The sequence below is a fragment of the Cherax quadricarinatus genome, chromosome 71, assembly GCF_038502225.1.
Source record: "Cherax quadricarinatus isolate ZL_2023a chromosome 71, ASM3850222v1, whole genome shotgun sequence".
In the NCBI taxonomy this organism is placed as follows: Eukaryota; Metazoa; Arthropoda; class Malacostraca; order Decapoda; family Parastacidae; genus Cherax; species Cherax quadricarinatus.
This window is the reverse complement of record NC_091362.1, coordinates 13544054-13568194: the sequence shown is the minus strand read 5'-3', so window position 1 is coordinate 13568194 and position 24141 is coordinate 13544054. Positions and strand designations below refer to the sequence as shown.

At 41.0% G+C, this 24141-nt stretch overlaps 1 protein-coding gene across 6 annotated transcripts in view; it reads right to left on the bottom strand.

Moving 5' to 3' along the window:
• Positions 1 to 24141, bottom strand: part of Eps-15 (Epidermal growth factor receptor pathway substrate clone 15) — a 109376-nt gene that overhangs the window by 18559 nt on the left and 66676 nt on the right. For 5 of the 6 annotated variants that reach the window (XM_053793410.2, XM_053793405.2, XM_053793406.2 and 2 more), the window contains 3 exons: positions 22108 to 22187; positions 21620 to 21724; positions 18967 to 19305 (listed from right to left, as the gene is read on the bottom strand). In XM_053793410.2, the coding sequence (XP_053649385.1) occupies positions 18967 to 19305; positions 21620 to 21724; positions 22108 to 22187 (524 nt within the window). Of the gene's footprint in view, positions 1 to 65; positions 151 to 18966; positions 19306 to 21619; positions 21725 to 22107; positions 22188 to 24141 lie in introns of all 6 variants that reach the window. The other variant, XM_053793409.2, reaches the window with a different exon arrangement.

Genomic DNA, 24141 nt, shown 5'->3' with positions numbered 1-24141 from the left:
AAAGAATTTGACGGACATGCCCAAATCATAAAAATGAAGTGCAACAGTGATACTGGGTAACATACATTACCAAATGAACAAAACAAACTTGGTGTGTGGTGCTCAGCTCACCCAACAAGTAACCATCTGCTTACACCAACATGCTACAAACTGAAAATCAGAATGCTATAATAAAAATAAGGAACAAAGTAAAAGTGAGAGACAATGAATTACTTTTTGCTTAATATTACTTCCATCACTATGTAAAAAACATTCTACCAACAAAATCAAATAAAAAGAAGTAATTTAAATTTAAAGCATCTTTCTGCTCACTACATGCTTACAACTGGTAATTTACTGAATTACTGACAGTCTAGGTTAGCTTGTAAGTCACAATGTTCTTGAACAGTATTAAAATACAGCTAAATTTTGGCATTTTATAGCAATTAACTTGAACATTTATATACTAGCAGTTTCCCAATCTAGAGAAGTATTTTAGCAAATTAAATAATGCTAATAAGAACATGTAACTGACATGTAGCCACAACATCAGAGAAAATACAACTAGGATTCAAGAGGTACAGATAAAAAAATAAAATACATACAATTTCCACTTCAACTTATTTTTAAAATATTTGTATCTGTGATATCTTATATATAAACATGCTTAAAAAACAATAACAGCAATTACTGTGCTTCAGGACATTTTTTAATAAGCTTGAAATTTGTTATAGTATATAATATTTATATTTACTGGATATCTAAATATACTCCCTGTTAGGTTAGTTATACGATGAGGAAGAATTTACTGAATTATATAATTATATCAGCATTTCTGGGTAGTGGTATCCTATCTTCAGAGAAATTTATTGTTTTTCCATTAAAATTATTTCATCCAATCCCACTTAATACGTACAGTACCAGTGTGTCACCTCAATACTGCCTTGCAAACATTTTCAATAACCATTGGTCTTCCCAAGGTAACATATATGATCCTTTCTCATGGTTTGTAATTATAGAACATCTCAATGCCACAACACCTTTAAACATTTTTTCTACCTCAAACTCTAACTACATCACACAACAATCTAGTTCATGTTATAAAAAAAAAAAAAAAAAAAAAGAGGGATTCACACCAAGAAGCTAACACAATCCATTAGCAAACTTCTATATTGTATAGTATTTGGTAAAAAACCATCTTACCTAATAGATCTCTGGATAACTAACTCCCAAATACAAAAGCAAGAAAATAAGTTCCTTGGTCTACAGGCAGACAAACTGAACTAACAATCAAAAGTAATACATACTCTAACAGACACAGTATCTAGATCCATTACATACCCAACTCGAATCCTATATTTTACTCCTTTGTGACCTAGCCAAGCCTTACACCTAAGATCTGTACATGATGACTGACTACACACTTGTGTCCTTTTACTTTAAATATCAAGCCAATCACTCATCCAAAAATCATTAATCAGAACCATAACTCTAACTTCAGGAAACAATGAGCACCATTATGAGATCCCTAAAATGAAGTAGGAAGCTATTCATAAATAATCCTATTCTCTATACCTGCAGGACCCTCTTATGTTTTTTTTTTTTTTTCAACTAGACGGCTGTCTCCCACCGAGGTAGGGTGACCCAAAAAGAAAGAAAATCCAACACTTTCACCACACTCATACATAATCACTGTCTTTGCAAAGGTGCTCAGATATGACAGTTTAGAAGTCCCTCCAAACTGTCAATATCCCAGACCCCTCTTATGTCTTATCTTGTCAATTAATGGACTGGAGATTATTGCCCCTGTGGCCCAATCTCCGACCAAGCCTTCTAAATATAGGAAATATTAAACAAGAAATAATAAAAAACACATAGGAAAGTTAAAAAAAAAATAAGTCTCTTAATGTTCTGAGAATTATTATAAATATTAAATTGCAAGATTTACCTACAATCTTACAGGTTTGCAGGACAAAACAAGAAGAGAAGTTTACTTCCCAGTGCAAAAACACTAAACAGGTTTCTATTTCAGATTCTCATTACATAGAGTACCTCCCTGGGTGACTGCTCTCCACCAACCTATTGCCTATTATATTAAACAATAATTTTTTTTTTCAACAAGTCGGCATTCTCCCACCAAGGCAGGGTGACCCAAAAAGAAAGAAAATCCCCAAAAAGAAAATACTTTCATCATTATTCAATACTTTCACTTCACTCATACATAATCAGAGTTTTTGTTGAGGCACCCAGATATAACAGTTCAGAAGCATATACAAAGATACATAACATACCTCTCCTGTGGCTGACTGATAATGGAACTTGGCAATTCTCACAGAGAGGAGCAGGGCGCCTCTCCGTGAGATATCCACGAGTAAGACGAGTATGGCCAATGCGAAGACGGGAGAGAGTAGTCTCACAACCTCGACACTGGTGATAAGAAGACGGCCAGTAACATAAACTCGGTTTAATAGATTGAAGTTTGTTGCCGAGCATAGTAGACCAACGTTGTTGCCAACGGGTGTGAAGTTGGGAAGATATTGCAGCAAAATAATCTGTAAATGGAATACCTCTACATGAAACTGGTAGGTCATGTACTGCTGACCGCGCAGCAGTGTGCCTGTTCATTGCCCTGTACGTCAACATGACCAGGGACCCAACAAAAAACAATATCTTTATGCTTGGTAAAGATGCGGCGTAGCCAAAGTTGGATACGGAGGACTAAGGGGTGAGGTGTATCAAATTTCTGTATAGCCTGTAAAGCACTAAAGGAGTCTGAGACAACCACAAATGATGACACAGGCATAGATGCAATACGGATAAGTGCTGTAAGGATGGCATACAATTCAGCAGTAAAAATACTAGCCGAAGATAGTAAATGCCCTTGTACGATGCTGTCCGGAAACAGTGCTGCGAATCCTACGCCGTCAGAAGACTTAGAGCCATCTGTGTACACAGCAATGGCATGAGAATGAGAGTGAAAGTGGTCAAGAAAATGAGAGCGGGAAGCGACCGTAGACAGTTGGACTTTCAAGCAAGGGAGAGAGAAAGAACAGACTCGAACAGCTGGAACTTCCCAGGGGGTAGGAAAAAGTGAGATGCTACATGTACATAGAAAGGTGGTAATTGAAGAGAAGGCAAGAGCGAATGAAGGCGAAGAGAGAAGGGACGGAGTAAAAAGGGGCGGCGAACAAATAAAGAATGTCTACTAATATCAGTGACCATTCCAAAAATGAAAGGATTGCGGAGATCATGAGAGCGTACATAGTAGCGAAGGCAATGGGCATCACGGCGATCGGATAAGGATGGAACGTTCGCTTCTGCATAGAGGCTCTCGACAGGGGAAGAGCGAAAAGCACCAAGGCATAAACGTAATCCTTGGTGATGAATGGGGTTAAGGCTAGAGAGAGTAGCAGGAGATGCCGCTGAATAGATCTGGTCACCATAATCAAGTTTCGATAAGATAAGGGTGGAATGTAGGCGAAGGAGGGTTCGACGATCAGCTCCCCATGAAAGATGAGCAAGGGTTTAAAGGAGGTTCAGCCGGCTGTGGCAAGTTGCCTTCAGAGAGGTAATGTGAGGTTTCCAGGATAACCTACGATCAAAGAGGAGGCCCAGAAACTTGACTGTATCACATTCAGGGATACGGGAGCCATAGAGGTACAAAGGATGATCGGAGATGACAGAGCGTCTAGTGAAAGTAATTTGGTGGGTTTTAGTGCTGGAAAATTTAAACCCACGTGTGGTGGCCCAATTGGAAACACGGTCGACTGCATGCTGGAGAGAAACTGTAATAAGGTGACAGACAGCGCCTGCACAGGCAATAGCGAAGTCATCAACATACAGTGATGACCAAATATTTGATGGAAGACTAGAGGCCAAATCATTAATAGCAAGGAGAAAAAGTGTTGTGCTCAGAACACATCCCTGGGGGACACCTTCAGCTTGGATAAAGTCCGAGGAGAGCACATTATTAACCCGAACATGGAAATGCCTGTCAGTTAAAAAGTTCTTAAGGAAGGATGGTAGATTGCCTCGAAGGCCTAAGGAGTGGGCTTGGGCTAAAATATTATACCTCCAAGTTGTGTCATATGCCTTCTCAAGGTCAAAAAATATGGCAATAACTGAGTGGTTATTCGCAAAGGCATTACGAACATACGTATCCAAGCGTAGTAAGGGGTCTATGGTAGAATGTCCCTTACGAAAGCCATATTGACGAGTGGGGAGACTGTTGTGTCTCTAAATACCACACTAAACGTCTATTTACTAGGCGTTCCATCACTTTGCAAACTGCACTGGTAAGAGCAATGGGATGATAGTGGGAGGTTTCATGTCCCATAGTGCCTGGTTTGCGGAAAGGGAGAACAATGGTGGATTTCCACAGCTGTGGAAGAACTCCTTGTGACCAAATAAGATTGTAAAGGCGTAATAGCACTGCAAGGGCTGACTGATGTAAATGTTGTAGCATACGAATATGAATGTCGTCGGGCCCAGCTGCCGATGATCGGCAAGCTGAGAGTGTTGCCTCCAGTTCTTGAAGTGTAAAAGTCACATTATACTGTTCTTCTCTGAGAGAAGAAAAGTCCAAGGGTGCTAACTCTCTGGCAGACTTTGAGGAAAGAAATGAGGGGCATAGATGGAGTCCCTGAGAAATACAGACTAGACGATTGCCAATTTCATTGGCAACATCTAGTGGGTTTGCTATATCAACACCGGCAACCCGCAGAACAGGAGCCGGGTCAGGAGAATATTTACCACTCAGTTTTCGTACTTTTTTCCAGACTGCACTCATAGAGGAAGCAGAGGTAATGGTGGAGACATAATCTCCCCAGCAAGTGCGTTTAGCGTCACGGATGACACGGCGAGCAATCACACGCTTCTGCTTAAATTCAAGAAGTCTCTCTGTGGTTCTATTGTACCGGTACCTGCCCCATGCAGGGCGTTTCAAACGTACTGCACGAGCACAAGCAGGAGACCACCAAGGCACGCATTTCTGAGAATGCCTGCCCGAAGTTTGGGGTATAGAATGAGAAGCTGCGGTTAAAACGGAGGACGAGAAGAGGTGTAAAAGCTCATCGATGGAGGACGAAGAAGAAACCTCTCTAAAAACAGTTAGGTGTGAGTAAAGGTTCCAATTTGCCTGATCAAATTGCCAGCGTGGGATGCGAAGAGGTGGTGAATATGAAGGGGAAGTAAGAATGATTGGGAAATGATCGCTGTCATGTAAGTCCGGAAGAACAGACCAAGTGAAGTCTAATGCGGTGGAGGAAGAGCAGACAGAGATCGATGCAAGAGAGAGTGAGTCCGAGGATCAAAATGGGTGTGAGTACCTGTATTTAAAACATGGAGAGGGTGGGTGGCAAAAAAAGCCTCTAACAGTCTAACTGAATGCCACGGGAATCACAGTGAGACCCCCCCCCCAGAGGAAATGGTGGGCATTAAAATCACCAAGTAACAGAATCGGTGGTGGTAATGACGAAACAAGAAAGGCAATATCCGGAATAGATAATGCCCGAGAAGGAGAGAGATATAAAGAACAGAGCGTATACCACCTATGCAAGTGGATACGGGCTGCTGTGTAATGCAGCGAAGTACGAACAAATAGCTGATGGTACGGAATATCAGTGCGTAGAAGAAGGGCACTTTCATTAAAGGTCCCATCAGGAAAAGGATCTGAAGAATACAATAAATTATAGCCTGAGATGGGAGAGATAACAGCAGAGTGTAATTTTGGTTCCTGCAAGCAAACACCAACAGGGGAAAACTGGGAGAGTAACATCTGAAGCTCACCCCGATTACCCCTGAGGCCGCGTATATTCCACTGTAAATAGGCCATGATTGGCAATGATAAAGATACCTGAAATCCGCAGGTAAGGGTTCCTACGGACTAGAGGGGTTAGAAAAGTCCACATGCGGAGGCAGTGGAAAACGTTCAAGCAGCGAAGGAACGGTGCGCTGTGAAGAAAGGAGTTGCGCAGATGGAGTACAGGAGAGAGAAGGAGCGGAGGGTGGATCAGTGTCCATTGATGGTTTGGTCTCTGCAATATATTCAGAGATTGCTTCAAGTGTTTCAGAATTCAGAGACGTCGTATGGGAGACAATATTGGAAATGGTAGGGGGAGGATGAGTAAAGATTGGAACTGTAATGGACTGTACCAAGGTAGGGGGGGACGGAAGGGTGGAGGGAAATGGAGAAGCGTGGAAGGGGACAGAAAAGGCAGAAACCTGGGAGGTGGCCGAAGAGGAAGAAACTTGGGAGGGAACAGGGGAGGAAGGTACAGTATGAGGAGGAGGGTGAACCTCTACACTTGTAACAGAGCCAGTGAGAGGGGGAGAACCAGGTACAGGGACAGGGAAGGGAAAATGAGGAGGTGGAAGATGGGTAGGAGGTGTTAACGGACCTCTTTTTTTGACTTTTGAGAAGTAGAGGGACGATTGGGAGGAGGTGTCATACGAGATCTCGTCGCTACTGAGGCTTGTGAGAGAGAACACGAAGCAAGAAAGATCAGACTGAGACGTTGAAGTAGGGACGTCTGAGCCGAGGACAGCAAAAGAATTAGCTACAGGAGTGACTATGGGAGAGGTAACCACAGAGGTGGGTGCAGAAGATGGGATACCAGAAGTGGGGGGACGTTTTGAAACACGGGAATAAGAAACATGAGGTAGTCTCCCTTGGAGGCGGAGACGAGAAACTGCCATGGCATAAGAGAGACCTTCTGCCACTTTGAGGTAACGGATTTCCCGCTCATTTAAGTAGACTTGACAACGGCGAGAGTACGAAGGGTGAGCCTCATGACAATTAAGGCAAGAGGGAGGTCGATTGCAAGATGTATTAGAATGGTCATCGGCACCACAGACTGGGCATTCGGCGATAGATCTGCAATATTTCGCTGAATGGCCAAATCGCCAGCAATTTCTACACTGTTGTGGTGTAGGGATCACCTTTCGAACTTGTAACCGATGTCCTGCTACATAAACTGAGGATGGGAGTTCACGGCTGTCAAAAGTTAAACGAGCCACATTGCAAGGGTATCGTCTCCGCCCGCGGGCAGGAAGAACGTAAGTGTCTACCTTGAGGATTGGGAGATCTTGGAGTTCCAGCTGTTCAAGAATGTCAGTGCCACATGTCTGGAAATTTTGTTGAACTATGGTATGGGGCAGAATGATGGTACCACTACAAGAATTGAGGGCATGATGCCTTTCAATAGTTACAGGAACAGTATCGATATGGGAAAGACGAGAAAGCTCATGAGCCTGGGTAGCATTCTGTACGGTGACGATGCGCGTACCGCTCTTAAGAGCATGAAAAGAAATATCTTTACCAACATGGTGTAGGAGTGCCTTGCCAATACTGTGGTCAGAGAGAGAGGCAGTAGAGGAAGTCGGTCGTAAAGTGAAGAATTTAGTCCACTGTGCAGTCTGAAACTGAGCGTGGAAAGGTAGTGAAGGACGTGTCGATCTTTTCTGAGAACGAGAAGGTGGAGAAGTATCATCAGCAGGTAATTGTCGTTGTCGTTTAGGCGTGGGACCAGAGTTGGTCCGACGTGGAATGGGCCGGCGATTCGAAAATTGCCGCACCGTAGAGGGAGAGGCCGTAAGCATGGTCAGAGGAGAGCGAAGGTCAGATAAATCGAAGGAGTCAGTCGAGGCCTCAGTACCTGAAGCGGGTGAGGAAACAGCACCGGCAAGAGGTACAGAGGCACGAGGAGTGTCCGAAGAGTGGTCCAAAGACGAGGCGGGGTCAGAACGGGGTGCGGTATGAAGAACGGGCCTGGGGGTAGCAGGTTCATGGACTAGGGCTGCCATGGTTAGGTTACTTCTTTCTTTTTGTTTTTAAGAAAAAAAGAAAGAAAAGAAAATAAAAATAAAAAAAAAAGAATAAAAAAAGGGGGGACCGGGGAGGGATAGTTCCTAGGAGGAATGAAAGGGCCAGAAATCTCCCTCGGCACCCAAGAGGACGTCAGCACCGCAAGTAGCGCAGATGCAGCATGGAACCCGTGCCATACCCTACCCATCATGCCAGTAAACCGGCAATCCGGGATAGCAACCTCACATCTGCCGAGCTACCTCGGTGGACAAAAGAGAGGGCGGCCGGAAATCCGCCACAAAGCATACCTCCTTCGGCCACCACCCCCGGAATCCGAAAGGTGGCTTCCAGAGATACACCCGTCGCCCGAGAGACACCCAAAGCCACCCTCCGGGATACCGGAGAGGGATCAGGACATCCCCAGGCAATCCAGATTCCACGGCAAACTACGCCACCGCCAAGAACCTCAACGGAATGGGATGGACCCCGGTACCCTTTCCCCTACCTAGGTACTAGCGTGCCTGTGGGAAAAAAAAAAAAAAAAAAAAAAAAAAAAAAAAAAAAGGAAGGGCAAATGGGAGGGGTGGGGAGGTGGAGGAGGAAAGGAAAAAGGGGAGGATGGGATAGGGAACGGGGGATTGGGGGGTAATTAGGTTCGGTCTGAGGAAGTAGACCGACAGGTCTAATTCCTCAGACCAAGAGCCTCTTCACCACGCAAAGGAGCCCCCCTTGAAGAGGAAAACTCTTTACAGCATTTAGTAACTTACTACCTATTCCATATAATTGTAACATCTGCCACATTGCTCCCCTATCCACTCTATCATACGCCTTTTCTAAATCTATAAATGCAATGAAAACTTCCCCACCTCTATCTAAATACATGTACTGTTCACTTTTTTATTTTTTTTCAACAAGTCAGCCGTCTCCCACCGAAGCAGGGTGACCCAAAAAAGAAAGAAAATCCCCAAAAAGAAAATACTTTCATCATCATTCAACACTTTCACCACACTCACACATTATCACTGTTTTTGCAGAGGTGCTCAGAATACAACAGTTTAGAAGCATACACACATAAAGATACACAACATATCCCTCCGAACTGCCAATATCCCAAACCCCTCCTTTAAAGTGCAGGCATTGTACTTCCCATTTCCAGGACTCAAGTCCGACTATATGAAAATAACCGGTTTCCCTGAATCCCTTCACTAAATATTACCCTGCTCACACTCCAACATATCGTCAGGTCCCAAGTATTATTCGTCTCCATTCACTCCTATCTAACACGCTCACGCACGCTTACTGGAAGTCCAAGCCCCTTGCCCACAAAACCTCCTTTACCCCCTCTCCCCAACCCTTTCGAGGACGACCCCTACCCTGCCTTCCTTCCCCTATAGATTTATATGCTTTCCATGTCATTCTACTTTGATCCATTCTCTCTAAATGACCAAACCACCTCAACAACCCCTCTTCTGCCCTCTGACAAATACTTTTATTGACTCCACACCTTCTCCTAATTTCCACACTCCGAATTTTCTGCATAATATTTACACCACACATTGCCCTTAAACAGGACATCTCCACTGCCTCCAACCGTCTCCTTGCTGCTGCATTTACCACCCAAGCTTCACACCCATATAAGAGTGTTGGTACTACTATACTTTCATACATTCCCTTCTTTGCCTCCATAGATAACGTTTTTTGAATCCACACGTACCTCAACGCACCACTCACCTTTTTTCCCTCATCAATTCTATGATTAACCTCATCCTTCATAAATCCATCCGCCGACACGTCAACTCCCAAGTATCTGAAAACATTCACTTCTTCCATACTCCTCCCCAATTTGATATCCAATTTTTCTTTATCTATATCATTTGATACCCTCATCACCTTACTCTTTTCTATGTTCACTTTCAACTTTCTACCTTTACACACATTCCCAAACTCATCCACTAACCTTTGCAATTTTTCTTTAGAATCTCCCATAAGCACAGTATCATCAGCCAAAAGTAACTGTGTCAATTCCCATTTTGAATTTGATTCCCCAAAATTTAATCCCACCCCTCTCCCGAACACCCTAGCATTTACTTTCTTTACAACCCCATCTATAAATATATTAAACAACCATGGTGACATTACACATCCCTGTCTAAGACCTACTTTTACAGGGAAGTAGTCTCCCTCTCTTCTACACACCCTAACCTGAGCCTCACTATCCTTGTAAAAACTCTTTACAGCATTTAATAACTTACCACCTATTCCATATACTTGCAACATCTGCCACATTGCTCCTCTATCCACTATCATATGCCTTTTCTAAATCCATAAATGCAATAAAAACTTCCCTACCTTTATCTAAATACTGTTCACATATATGCTTCAATGTAAACACTTGATCTACACATCCCCTACCCACTCTGAAACCTCCTTGCTCATCCGCAATCCTACATTCTGTCTTACCTCTAATTCTTTCAATTATAACCCTACCGTACACTTTTCCTGGTATACTCAGTACACTTATTCCTCTATAATTTTTAGTCTCTTTTGTCCCCTTTCCCTTTATATAAAGGGACTATACATGCTCTCTGCCAATCCTTAGGTACCTTCCCCTCTTTCATACATTTATTAAACAAAAGTACCAACCACTCCAACACTATATCCCCCCCTGCTTTAAACATTTCTGTCATGATCCCATCAGTTCCAGCTGCTTTACCCCCTTTCATTCTACGTAATGCCTCACGTACCTCCCCCACACTTACATTCTGCTCTTCTTCACTCCTAAAAGATGGTATACCTCCCTGACCAGTGCATGAAATTACTGCCTCTCTTTCTTCCTTAACATTTAAAAGTTCCTCAAAATATTCTCGCCATCTACCTAATACCTCCATCTCCCCATCTACTAACTCCCCTACTCTGTTCTTAACTGACAAATCCATACTTTCCCTAGGCTTTCTTAACTTGTTTAACTCACTCCAAAATTTTTTCTTATTTTCATTAAAATTTCTTGACCTTGCCTTTCCCACTCTTTCATCTGCTCTCCTTTTGCACTCTCTCACCACTCTCTTTACCTTTCTTTTACTCTCCATACACTCTGCTCTTCTTATAACACTTCTGCTTTGTAAAAACCTCTCATTAGCTACCTTTTTCTCTTTTATCACACCCTTTACTTCATCATTCCACCAATCACTCCTCTTTCCTCCTGCCCCCACCCTCCTATAACCACAAACTTCTGCCCCACATTCTAATACTGCATTTTTAAAACTATTCCAACCCTCTTCAACCCCCCCACTACTCATCTTTGCACTAGCCCACCTTTCTGCCAATAGTCGCTTATATCTCACCCGAACTTCCTCCTCCCTTAGTTTATACACTTTCACCTCCCTCTTACTTATATGTTCACACATATATGCTTAAATGTAAACACTTGATCTACACATCCCCTACCCACTCTAAAGCCTCCTTACTCATCCACAATCCTACTCTCTGTCTTCCCTCTAATTCCTTCAATAATAACCCTACCGTACACTTTTCCTGGTATACTCAGTAAACTTATTCCCCTATAATTTTTACAATCACTTTTTGTTCCCCTTCCCTTTATATAAAGGAACTATACATGCTCTGCCAATCATCAGGTACCTTCCCCTCTTTCATGTATTTATTAACAAAAATACTGACCACTCCAACACTATATCCTCCCCCCCCCCCCCCTTTTAACATTTCTGTCATGATTCCGTCAGTTCCAGCTGCTTTACCCACTTTCATTCTACATAATGCCTCACACACCTCCCCCACACTCACACCTGCTCTTCTTCACTCCTAAAAGATGTTATACCTCCCTGGCCAGTGTAATTATTAACATCTAATGTAATTCGTAAATAAACTACATTGCCACAAAAAATTTCTCTGGCATGGAACTCAATTTAAGAAAACAAAAATATGGGGACCTAAAATATGAAGGAATTTACAATAGCAGTCAAAGCTCATCCAGCACCGTTATTAAGTAACAACCGTTATTAAGAATACTGCCTCGACTATGAGCATTTAGTAACAATCAATATACATCACTTCTTCCTCTGAAAGTGCAACACCCTTTCCAAAGTTACAACTGTCCTAAATTTTTATACCAAGTTTTTATATTTACCTTATTTTATTTTTTTTAACACATCGGCCATTTCCCACTGAGGCAGGGGACCCAAAAAGAAAGAAAAACCCAGAGAAAGAGAAAACTTTCATAATTGTTTGACACTTTCACCATCATTCTTACATAATCATTCTCTTTGCAGAGGCACTCAGAATACGACAGTTTAGATGTCAATCCAGACTGCCAATATCCCAAACCTCTCCTTTAAAGTTTAGGCATTGTACTTCCCCCCTCCAGGACTTAAGTCCAGCTCAACAGTTTCCCCGAATACCTTCACAAAATATTACCCTGCTCACACTCCAACAGCTTGTCAGGTCCCAAAAACTATTCATCTCCATTCACTCCTATCTATGACGCTCACACACGCTTGAAGTTCAAGCCCCTTGCCCATAAAACCTCCTTTACTCCCTCCCTCCAACCTTCCCTAGGATGACTCCTATCCCACCTTCCTTCTACTACAGATTTATATGCTCTCAAAGTCATTCTTTGTTCCATCCTCTTTAACCCCTTCAGGGTCCAAGGCCAAAATCTGAAGTGGTGCTCCAGTGTCCAAGAAATTTTGGAAAAAAAAAAAAAAAAAAAAAAAAAAAAAAAAAAAAAAAAAAAAAAAAAAAATATTTTTTCTTACAGAATTAAAGAGCATATTTTTGTGAAGGTAATAAGACAAAAAAAAAATTCTGATCAGTACTTACCGAGATACAGTGCCAAGAAGTTTGTCAAAAATGATGTGGTGGCGGCAACATCGACGAATTCCCCATATGCGCATTACATTATTTTGCGTTTTTTACATTTTTTTCTTTTCTTTTCCAATTTTTTTCTATTCCTACTAACATTTGGGGCCTGAGAGACCAATACTGTATATAATGTATATATATAAACTCACTGTATTGAACACAATAACCGCACTAAAGTTATCATATTATTGTTTACCACTGTTGTTTATTACAATAAACATGCACAAATCTTGTATAATACTAATGTTCTATCATATATTTACAATCACTGGACATGGTTTTAGAACTGCTGGAGCTTGTGGAACTCCTTGAAACAAGGCACCATGCACAGAGGCACCTTACATTCCTCACACATAAACCGAGTGTCTTTGCGTCTTTGTTGCCGTCGTTTTGTTTGTGCACAGACGATGCATCTCTTCTGAGCAAATTTCTTCTGAGTTGAAGGAAGTTGTATTATGAAATGATCACCTTCCCTCCTCAAACGCTTGGGTATATCCTGAGGAATTCGAGGACCTTGTTGTATAGCAGGTGTTCTTACCTGGTACTTCATTATGAGTTGTCTGACAACAGACAAACAAAATTCACCATACGGTGGTCTGTTGCCAGTCTTTATTTGGTACATATTATATGCATTGAGCATTGAAATGTCCATGAGATGGAAGAAAAGTTTCATGTACCACTTGTAACTCTTACGAACACAGTCAACAAAACCAATCTGCATGTCACATTTGTCAACCAAGCGCATGTTTTGTGTATAATCAATCACTGTCACTGGTTTTCGAATACGTTCATTAGTCACTCGATCAACTTTGCCACTGTCTTGCATTTCATTACGGTGAATGGTTGTCAACAATGTGACATCTCGTTTGTCATGCCACCATAATGCCATGATGTCATTGGCAGTAAACACCTAAAAGTTTTTCCCTTTTGTGGTTTTTTTTGGTGAATGACAGTCACCTTCAAACAAAATCAAAGATTTCCTAATTACAAATTCTGAATGGAAAAAAAAGAAAGGTGGACCCCAGCATACCGTCGCCACCCACATAACATACAATCCATCCGCTCGTTTTTATCGCAAAAATTTTTTCCCTCCGCCCCCGCCTAAAACCCCGCCCCCGTCTTCGGGGCGTGCCCAAGGGCGCCCACCCAGCCTCACATGTGCCGCTGGTGGCATTGTTTACCACCCCTGCCCCCGCGTAACACCCAAACATAAAACCAAAACTTTTTTGTATTATTACAGTTTTTTTGGTGATTTTATCACCCAAAAATAAGTGACCATGGGCCCCAAGAAAGCTTCTAGTGCCAACCCTACAGCAATGGGGGTGGGGATTACAAAGAGATAAAAAGAAAGAAAATCATTGATAAGGGAAAGTGGAGGCGGGGTGGCCCCTGGCAGGGGGCCAAGAAACCCAAACCCCAACCACCTCTATTGGGGAAACAAAAAGGCAACGGGAAGCTGTTCCCCCAAAAGGGGGTTTAACTGTTTTTTTTAAAAAGTAAGGAGGGAAAGATGTAGAGACTTATTGGGGGTGGATAAATAAAAAACAGCTAGCAGGAGATAGCTTTTCCCAAGCGATCATGGAAAAGGCTGGGAAGGGTTATGAGGTTTAATTAAAAAATCCCGCAAGGATGATGTGAGTAATTTTAAGGGCCCAGAAAGGGGGTTTTTGAGAAAATTTAAAAAAGTAGTGGCATACATAGTGTAAGGGCAGGTGGGGCCCGCCAGTTGGACCAAAGCAGCTAAAAAATATGTGCGGGAAATTTCCAAAGGGTCCCAAAAGGTGAAACAAAAACCCTAACAAGTGTTTAATTGTGATGAAACAGGCCTGTTTTTGGGAAAAAAATGCCAAGCAGGACCCCAATTACTGAGGGGGGAAAAAAGGGACTCCCAGGAAAATAAGCCCAGAAAGAACCCCTTTGTTGATGTGTTCCAATGCTAGTGGGGATTGCAAAGTGAAGCCTTTATTAGTGTTCCCCTCCAAAAAATCCCAAAGTTTAGGCAAAAAAATGTCCTCAAAAGGGGAAAATTTGTGTGCTGTGGAGGGCAAAAAATAAAGGGATGGGTCACTAGGGACTTTTTATATGACTGGTTACACCCCTGCATTTGCCCCCAATGTGAAAGATTACCCCTTTAAAAAAAATTGGGGGCTTGGGGGCCCCCTGGGGTTAGACAATGCCCTGGTCATCCCCCAGGCGGGAAACGACTTGATGGGGACATGGGAAATTTATTTAAAGGGGAAGTTTTGCCTCCTAATACCACTCCCCCTCCTGCAGCCCATGGGCCCGGGAGGTTATTGAAACTTCCCAAAAAATGTCACAAAAACCATGTTTGAAAGGTGCTTTGTAGTGACCTGAAAATCAACTGACCCCTAAAAGGTTTTTGGGAGAGCACTTTAATATCCCCAATTTGAAACCTTTTAGGTAAGGCTTGGGAGGGGGTGACTAAGAAAACCGAAATCTGCTTGGAAGAAACTTGGGAAAAAATTTTGTAGACAAAAAGGGGTTTTGGGGGTTTTAGGTAAACCCCGGAGGATTATGCCCGTTGAGGAATCCATTTGTGGCATTGGGGAAAATCCTTGGGGTTTGGGGGTTAGTGGGGGGATGTAAAAGGGTTTGGGGGAGGAGGGCAATGAAGGGCAACCCTGATGAGTGATAGATCAACTTTTACCCGCAAGAGGGGAGACCTGGGGAAAAAGGTTCAGAGGAGGGAGAGAGAAATTGAAGAAGTTGCCTACTCAAAGATTAAGGAAATCTGTGCAAAGTGGTAAGGGGGCAAACCCTTTATGGATGAAAATCACCCCCACACAGCCATTGCAAGCCGTGTTGGAACCTGTACACCCAACCCAAAGTTGTGGCCCCTTTAGGGAAAAAATAAAAGGCAGAGGCCGGCCACCCATGGAAGATATGTTGTCGAAAGGGTCCAGTGACTCTGAAGCTGGTCCCCAAAAAACATTAAAAAAGTCCCCGGGCCCGAAGCCCCCTTTTTGGGGGTTTTTTAAACCTTTAAAATTCTCTCCCCCCTCCCATCCCCTCAATCATCACCGGGTCTTTTCCCAAAAAAAGTAAGTGCCCTGAAATTTGCATGCCTTTTCAATTTTGGGGTATTAAAAAATAAACATTTCATTTGGGAAAAATTTTTTTTTTACTTTTGGGGGTCTTGCAGGTTAATTTGATTTCCCTTTTTTCTTATGGGAAACCTTTCCCTTCCCCCCATTTCGGATAACAAAAAGCCCCCTTTTAAGGGTTTTAAAATCCCTTTCCCCAAAGGGGCCCCTGTATATCTAATTTTGTTTTAGATAAAGAAAACATTTCTAATCTTGATAACCTGTACTTTTGTCAGGCCTGGTTTTTCAGAAAATGCAACATAAGGAGTAAGATAAACCTGTTCCCCTGGTATGATTTTCCCCGAAACAATTCCACTTCCATCACTGTCAGAACTATCAGATAGGAAGAGGAGTGTCCCAATTTTCCGGGGAGTGAGAGCTGACTTGCGACGAGGCATGGTGAACAAGGGTAACTGAGCCGGTGTTCCCACAATGCTATGCGGGCGCCTAATTTTTTGTTTATGGCGCACACCCACCACGCAGACCCGTTCTCTCACATGTAGGCATATGAGCGTTTTCGCGCTAAATTTGACGGCGCTAGAATTTTGGTGTAGATCTACGGTTTGGACACTCAACGTGAAGCCGTAGATCTACGGGACGGACCCTGAAAGGGTTAAATGACCAAATCACCTCAACAACCCCTCTTCAGCCCTCTGACTAATACTTTTAGTAACTATACACCTCCTAATTTCCACACTATGAATTCTCTGCATAATATTTACACCACACATTGCCCTCAGACATGACATCTCCACTGCCTCCAGCCTCCTTGCTGCAACATTTAAAACCCATGCTTCACACCCATATAAGAGTGTTAGTACCACTATACATTCCTCTTTTTGCTTCCATGGATAAGGTTCTTTGTCTCCACATATGTTCATCTGCAATCTTGCTCTCTATCTTACCCTTAATTTTTCCAATAATAACTTTACCATACACTTTTATTTGGTATACTTAACAGGCTTTTTCCACCTAAAAGTCTTACACTTTTATCCCCTTTTCCTTTATACAGAGGAACAATGCACACACTGCCATTACCTAGGTGCCTTTCCCCCTTTTATACATTTAATAAACAAATGTACCAACTACTCCAAAACTATATCCCCACCTGCTTTTAAGATTCACCTTGATCCCATCACGCCCAGCCTCTAAATTCCCATTCATTCTACTCACTGCCTCATACAAGACACCCACACAAATATCTGGCTCTTCCTCATTCCTGAAGGATGATATACCTACCAGCACAATGCATGAAATCACTGCTTCCCTCTCATCATTAACATTTAAAAGCTCCTCAAAATATTCACACCATCTTTCCAATACCTCCCCATGTAATAACATCCCCTACTTTGTTTTTAACTGTTAAATTCATTTGTTCCCTAGGCATTCTTAAATAGAAACTATTATTATTTCTTTTTCGTCACTACATTTATGACTTGGTGCAAGCGCTTGTTAATATCATGAATGAGGTGTTTCTCAAGAATAACAAAATCCCAAGTTATAATTATTAATGCTGACATTGAGTGACTACCCTGTCAAAGACAACTGGAATATAATTTTTAAAAAAGTACATCAGAGGGAGTAACATCTGGGAAACTTAATTATTGAAGACCTTGGGTAATGAGCTTCCCTTGAAAAACTTATTTTGGTATTTACATTAACTTTTTAATTTGTCAGAACTACAGTTTCATCAATGATTTGTATCCAGCATTTGTGCAGTTCCTTTTTCTTTCAAGGAGACACGAGAAACATTCAAAACTGCTCTTCTGTCCGCCTATCATTTAACCCTTTCAGGGTCCAGAGGCCAAATTTCGAAGTGCGCACCAGGGTCCAAGAATTTTCAAAAACAAATTTTGTTATTTTTTCTTATGAAATGGTAGAGAATCTTTTTGTGAAGGTAATAAAACAAAAAGTACGAAATTTGATGGAAAATTGACAAAATTATGCTCTTGTGAATTTTGATGTGTCAGCAATATTTACGAATCGGCGATTTTGCAGAGTTTGACTCCCATTTTAGGCCAATTACATTATTCCAGTCGACCAAATTCTTAGCTATTTCACTAGCATTACTTCTATTCTATCGATTGAGCACAATAAATCACCCAGTCATCTGTTTCAACTACAAAATAAAGTGATCAGAAATTGGTAATTTGGCCAATTTAACACAAAGTTCAAAATATTCCAATTTTAAAATAGGGTCTAGAATAAACAATGCAGACATTCCTGGAACTAAACTAACATATCCTCTGTTCATTAGTTACATTTTGAGGCTTTACAAATGAATTCCATTTTGATTTTTTCATTCACATAATGAATTTTTATTCAAACCAAAAAATAAAAGATTTACTGTTATGCAACATTGTAATAACTGTATAAATATAATCCCCACATTTGTGAATGTATATTAGACCCACCAGCTGGCGTGTATTAGACGTGTAAGGTCGTTTGTTTACTCTTGAACATCGATAAAAATTTAACATTTCCTCTACTTTGAGCTCAGTTTCAAGCCATTTCCAGTGCTAAAACCAATCAAAATCATCTCTCTTTCTGTAATATATCTTCCATTCTATCAAATGAGACCAAGAAATCGCAAATACAAGTATAAAAAACATACGAAAAAACACTGCAGTCACTGTTTTAATCGAAAATCACGGTCTCCTTTTTTTTTCTCTCATTATACGCTGTGTGCTGCAGGATTTGTTTTATGTGGCCCACACATACCACATAGATGTATTCTCTCATATCTAGGTCCAAATTTACCACTCGCAGCTTATCAGAGTGAGCTGAGCTCATGGCGTAGATCTACGGTTTGGACTCTGAACGTAAAGCCGTAGATCTACGGCACAGACCCTCAAAGAGTTAACCCTTAAATGGTCCAAACGTATATATACGTTTTTTCAACATCTTAAAGTATGTAAAAAAAATGTAGATCTTCTTTTTTGTTTTACATTTGAAAACGTGTAAAAAAAACTTTTATCTACATTTTTTTTTTTTGTTATATTTGAAAATATGTAAAAAAAAGTAGATCTACTTTTGTAGCACTACGAATTTGAACGTCAATCTCTTTGGACCGTTTAAGGGTTAATCAGTGCACATATGATGCGTGTCTGCTCAGAATTTTACCCAAAAATAAAAATGCAACATTCATAGCAATGCATACAACTTATAAAGCTCAAAACTTCTAGTAAAAAAAAAAAAACTCACCTTTGTATCGAAATCTGCAAAGTTGGCAAAATCTGCGAAGCCGCCATTATTTGCTGCATTTGCAGTTTTATTGTCTCCCCAACCCCCAACAAAGGGGTCATTAGAGACAGTATTTGAATTAGTGTTTGTATTAGTTTTTGTAGTAGGGTTAGTAGTGGGATTATTATTGGAATTTATTTGTGGTGGTGGTGGCTTTGCTGGCCGAGTCTTAGGAGGTGCAGGTCTTGGAGGTGGCTGTTTAGATTTCTTTGGTGGAAGAGCTGGAGTAGGACTTTCAGGTCTTGGTGGAGGACCACCCCCAGAGCTGAACGGTTCACTCCCAAATGAATCATTAGCACCCTAATTGAGAAAAAACATTCCTTAATTAATACAGCAGTAATATTACTACAGTAATAATTTATGAAAGGCAATTCATGTGCACTCGAGTTCTCTCAGTAAGATATGAGGAAAAAGCTTGAATGCAATTAATACTCTATTAACCAGAACACGCTTATTTGTACAAAGTACTCGACTGCCAGGCAAACAAATTCAGACACCAAAAATATATTCAAAATTGTTACTCGACACATTTGCAAGTCCAAAAATGCGAAAATCTAATTAATAGAAAAATGTTCTTAACTGAGTGCCATCTCAACTATGGCAGTTAAGTGTGTGTATGGCCACTTTCAAATGCCACTTACAGCAATCCCATGGCAAGTGAGTGCCAGCATGTATTTTTTTTTTTTTTTTTAACACACCAGCTGTCTCCCACTGAGGAAGGATGAGCCCAAAAAAGGTAATACCTTCACCATCACTCATTCCATAATTGTCTTGCCTGAAGAGTGCAGACATAACAATTGAAATGACCCTGTGAAATGCAACACCCCTACTTTTTCTTTATTGAGGTGGGAATGCCCTACACTATCCACCTCCAGAATTCTATGTAACATTATGAATCCTTTTATAATGTTACCTACCTTACACTCCAACAGCAAATTAAGCATTAAAATCCACTTGTCTCCACTTATTCCAATCTAAGCCTTCTATAACTTCAAGCCCGTAAACCCTTCATTATCTCCTCCCTCTAACCTTTCCTAGGATGACCTTTATTCCTCCTCCTTTCCACCACAGATTTATACATCCTCATGGTCATCCTAATCTATTCCAGTCTCTCTTAAATACACAAACTACCAACACAACCCACTCCTCAGCCCTCTGAATTATACCTTTAGTTATGCCACTTCCTATATTCTGATGCTATGCAAAACTGCATCAGCCTATTAATAAGCTTCAGGACATCAAGTTTTTCACTACATAGAAACTAAATTCACATTTTTTTTACTAATTTTTTTGTATTTATATAGTGTTATATGCCCTACCCATAGCAGGTTGATAAGGATGTCTCTGATGTATCTGGGTGCCTCTGCAAAAAACAATGATTATATATGAGTGAGGTGAAAGTGTTGAATGATGATGAAAGTATTTTTGTTTCGGGGATTTTCTATCTTTTTGTGTCACCTTGCCTAGGTGGGAGACTAATTTACATACATCTAAAGTAACATATTCAATCTTTTCTGATCTCTTTAAAGAACAGAGATGAAAATAAAAAGTACCGAGAAGAAACATAATGAAAATAAATTCAGAAGAACAAAAGACACACCCTATCTCCTCCTGTGGAGGAGGGATATGATGTGTACTTCTAAACTGTTGTATTCTGAGTACCTCTGCAAAAACAGTGATTGTGTGTGAGTGAGGTGAGAGTGTTGAATGATGATGAAAGTTTTCTTTTTGGGGATTTTCTTTTTTCTTGGGTCACTCTGCCTCGGTGGGGACGGCCGACTTGTTAAAAAAAAAAAATACACCTACCATCCAACTTACGACCACTCGACTTATGACCGTGTTTTTTATGCCAAATTTCTGGGAAATAAACAACTATTTGTGTTGTACACAGTGCTTATCCTAAACCTTACAGTATAAAATACAGTACTTACAGCATAAAAAGTAAAGTAAAACATGAAATACCAAAATAAAACAATAAAATAAAGTCATTACAAAAATATTTTGTTGATATTCAGTAGTAAAGTTTGACTAACCACCAATTCGACTTACGACCGGTTTCTCGGAACCGAACTCGGTCGTAAGTCGGATGGTAGGTGTACATTTTACAGCAACCGCCCAGGGAGGTACTACCGTCCTGCCGAGTGAAAACGGAATCCTGTAATTGTTTTACATGGTAGGATTGCTGGTGTCTTTTTTCTGTCTCTTAAACATGCAAGATTTCAGGTACGTCTTGCTACTTCTACCTACACTTAGGTCACACTACACATACATGTACAAGCATATACACACCCGTCTGGGTTTTCTTCTATTTTCTTTCTAGTTCTTGTTCTTGTTTATTTCCTCTTATCTCCATGGGGAAGTGGAACAGAATTCTTCCTCCGTAATCCGTGTGTGTTGTAAGAGGCAACTAAAATGCCGAGAGCAAGGGCCTAGTAACCCCTTCTATAAAAATTATTAAATTTAAAAAGAGAAATTTTTGTTTTTCTTTTTGAGCCACCCTACCTTGGTGGGATATGGCTGGTTTGTTGGAAAAAAAAATATTTTAGGAATTCTGTTTAGAGAAGACTGACAAATCAATTTAGCGTCGAGTACTAGTGCACTCCACAAACCCTACCTTTGCTTGTGTGGCAAAGGAATCTCCCCCAAATGGGTCAACAGCTGGTGGTGGATTGTTTTCAGTTGCTGCCAGGTTTTGTTCCCAATTACCAAATACATCCACCTGAAAAAAAAAAATCAATACAATTATACTTGCATGTGCAGTCAATTTAAAAATGATGTGCCATTACATGCCTGTTCAAAACTGCACTAAGCCCACATTTACCACAATGGTTTACCTATTCTTCACCAAGAACAACAACCGGGTTGTCTTTTATTTGCATTCCCATAATGTTTTGTCAGAATGATTCTGTAAATGCATTCTACATGTATGTATAGTATTTTGTCATCAGTTTACATAATGAAAGAAACTTAACTTTTTATATTTACTCTCTCAGCTCCTGCTTACACTAATTACCCCCTCTCAGTAATCCATCACAGCAGAAATTCAATATCTAGCATTAATTTTAATCATTCTCATGCATACATGAATGATGAAACACTCACATTATTTTGCTGTCCACCAAAAGCTGCAGCAAATGGATCATGTGCCCCGGAGAATGAGGTATCTTTGGCTTTAGGATTACCTGGAAAAAGCAATACAAATCATCTTTATCATTGATATGGTATCACAAGTCCTCTTCATAAATACACAATAATTAGACATATTAATAGCATCTCCATGGGAAAGTGGAAAAGAATTCTTTCTCGATAAGCCATGCATGTCATAGGAGGCGACTAAAAAGCCTGGAGCAAGGGGCTAGTAACCCCTTCTCCTGGATAAATTATTAAATGTAAAATGAAAAACTTTAGTTTTTCATTTTAGGTCATGCTGCCTTTGTGGGATGTGGGCACTGTTAAAAAAAAAATTAAACACAGGTATGATAAAGCTCATGGAGCAGGTAGTGTGACCTAGTAACGACCAGTGAAGAGGTGGGGTCAGGAGCTGACTCGACCCCAGCAACCACAACTAGGCGAGTACACAAACGCGCACGCGCGCACACACACGGGGAAGGGCAAAGACTGCAGACAGAGTATAGCCTAGATGGCCAAAGACTGCAAACTAAGGAAAAAGATCTTGGGGTGAGTATAATACTGAGCACATCTATTGAGGTGCACATCAATCAGATAACTGCTGCAGCATACGGGCGTCTGGCAAACCTAAGGATAGCGCCCCGATACCTCAGTAAGGAATCCTTCAAGACTGTACACTATATACGTCAGGCCCATACTGGAGTATGCAGCACAAGTTTGGAATCCACACCTGGTCAAGCATATCAAGAAATTAGAGAAAGTGCAAAGGTTTGCAACAAGACTAGTTCCAGAGCTAAGAGGATTGTCCTACGAAGAAAGATTAAGGGAAATTGGCCTGACGACACTGGAGGACAGGAGGGTCAGGGGAGACATAATAACGACATATAAAATACTGCATGGAATAGACAAGGTGGACAAAGATAGTATGTTCCAGAGATGGGACACAGAAACAAGGGGTCACAATTGGAAGTAAAAGACTCACAAGTCAAAGGAATGTTAGGAAGCATTTCTTCAGCCATAGAGTTGTCAGGCAGTGGAATAGCCTAGAAAGTGACGTAGTGGAGGCTGGAACCATACATAGTTTTAAGACGAGGTTTGATAAAGCTCATGGAGCAGGGAGAGAGAGGACCTAGTAGCAGTGAAGAGGCGGGGCCAGGAGCTATGATTCGACCCCTGCAACCACAAATAGGTCATTACAAATAGGCGAGTACACACACACACACACACAACACACACAGCGCACACACAGCACACACACAGCACACACACAGCACACACACAACACATACACAACACACACTTTTAGTACCAAGAATACAATATAAAAACCATTCGAAAACAAACTGCAAAGTCGCTATTAACCCTTTGAGGGTTCGTCACAGTTTTACGGCTTTGAAACCAGGGTCCAAGCTGTAGTACTACATCATGAGCTCAGCTCGCTCAGATAAGCAGTTAGAGGTAAATCTGGGCCTACATACGAGAGAATGCATCTGTGTGGTATAAAACGAATCCTGCAGCACGAAGTGCGTGAGAAAAAACTGCGACCGTGTTTTTGGACTAAAACAGAGGATTTGTGGTGCATTTTCATGTTTTTTACGGTTGTATTCGTGGTTTCTTGGGCTCATTTGATACAATGAAGGATATATTACAGAAATAGAGATGATTTTGATTGGTTTTAGTATTGAAAACAGCTTGAAACTGAGCTCAAAGTAGAGGAAATGTTCAGTTTTTGCTGATGTTCAAAACAAATGCTACATGTCTAATACATGTCAGCTGGTGGGTCTAATGCGCATTCACGAATGCACTGATATTTATACAATTATTACAATACTGCATAACAGTAAATCTTCTATTTTTTGGTGTGAATAAAAATTCTTTACGTGAATAAAAAAATCAAAATGGAATTCATTTGTAAAGCCTCAAAATGTAACTAATAAACATAGGAAATATTATTTTAGTGCCAGGAATGCCTGCATTGTTTATTCTGGACCCTATTTCGAACTTTGT